Source organism: Cariama cristata, unplaced genomic scaffold (assembly GCF_000690535.1).
Source record: "Cariama cristata isolate BGI_N322 unplaced genomic scaffold, ASM69053v1 scaffold30792, whole genome shotgun sequence".
Taxonomy (NCBI): Eukaryota; Metazoa; Chordata; class Aves; order Cariamiformes; family Cariamidae; genus Cariama; species Cariama cristata.
This window is the reverse complement of record NW_009602595.1, coordinates 1-910: the sequence shown is the minus strand read 5'-3', so window position 1 is coordinate 910 and position 910 is coordinate 1. Positions and strand designations below refer to the sequence as shown.

Sequence of the window (910 nt, the reverse complement as noted above, 5' to 3'; positions counted from 1 at the left end):
GGGGAGTGACAAGAAGGCCAGATTTTCAATTCTCAGTGGTCATCTACCTGAACAAAGGAGAATCTCAGGTTAAAAATTGACCCAGTTAATATTTATTACATTGACCAGGGGAAAGCAGTTAATGGAGCAAGTCAGTACTGACAGAGTTGTGCTGCAATTTGAAAATCACTTGGCCACATGAATGATTTACCTATGGAAGCCTGAAAGTATCTTCCAGTAGTGACACTGCCTGGGATGATCGCTGTGCCCAACAAGCTCTACTCTCTAGGGGTACTCGTACCGGACTGCACAGTGATGGCACCTGCAGGGCTTGTTAGCATCTACCCAGGAGGGTTCATTTTGTGCAGCACCGTTTAAGGCAGCAGTCACAGGCTGGCCTCGCCCAGACCTGAGATTCACATCAGCGCTGGGAGCACCCCCTGACTCGAGCATCACCACCCCTCTGTGGTGTAAGCAGGTGCATTCCAAGTGCTGCGCAGTGTTGGTAGCCCGAGTCCCAGCACAAAGATGGCTGCTGGCCCGTGGGGCCGGGAGCAGCACAGCACCCTGAGGAGGAGCGACTGTGCCTCTGTCCTGGGCTCTCATCTGGCTGCAACTTCCCCGAGACTGGCATTTAATTAAATCCTAAACCCCAGAGCTGATCCTGGCTCATTCAGGCAGCAGAGTGACCAGGAGCCGGTGCGGTGGAGGGCCTGGCCTTGTGGAGGGGGGCTGGCCAGCGCCCCCCCAGGGCGCGGGTCCCGCTCAGTCGGACAGGCTTTTTCTTGGACTTCTGCGTCTGCTCCAGCCGGTTCAGGATGAACTGGCTTGTGTCGATGAAGCGCTCCACGCAGTTCACGAAGCACGTCTCGGCCCGGCTGTCCAACTTCGGACCCGGCTTGTCCATGCACTTCTCCTGCGCACAGTGGGG

General features: G+C 56.2%; 1 protein-coding gene across 1 annotated transcript; it reads right to left on the bottom strand.

Annotated features, from left to right (window-relative positions):
* Nucleotides 1–652: 652 nt before the first annotated feature.
* Nucleotides 653–904, bottom strand: LOC104157494 (mitochondrial import inner membrane translocase subunit Tim8 A-like; the record flags this gene model as incomplete). Its single annotated transcript, XM_009694844.1, has 1 exon — nucleotides 653–904. A coding segment is annotated over one exon (252 nt), but the record flags the coding sequence as incomplete, so codon positions are not given.
* Between the last annotated feature and the right edge of the window lie 6 nt (nucleotides 905–910).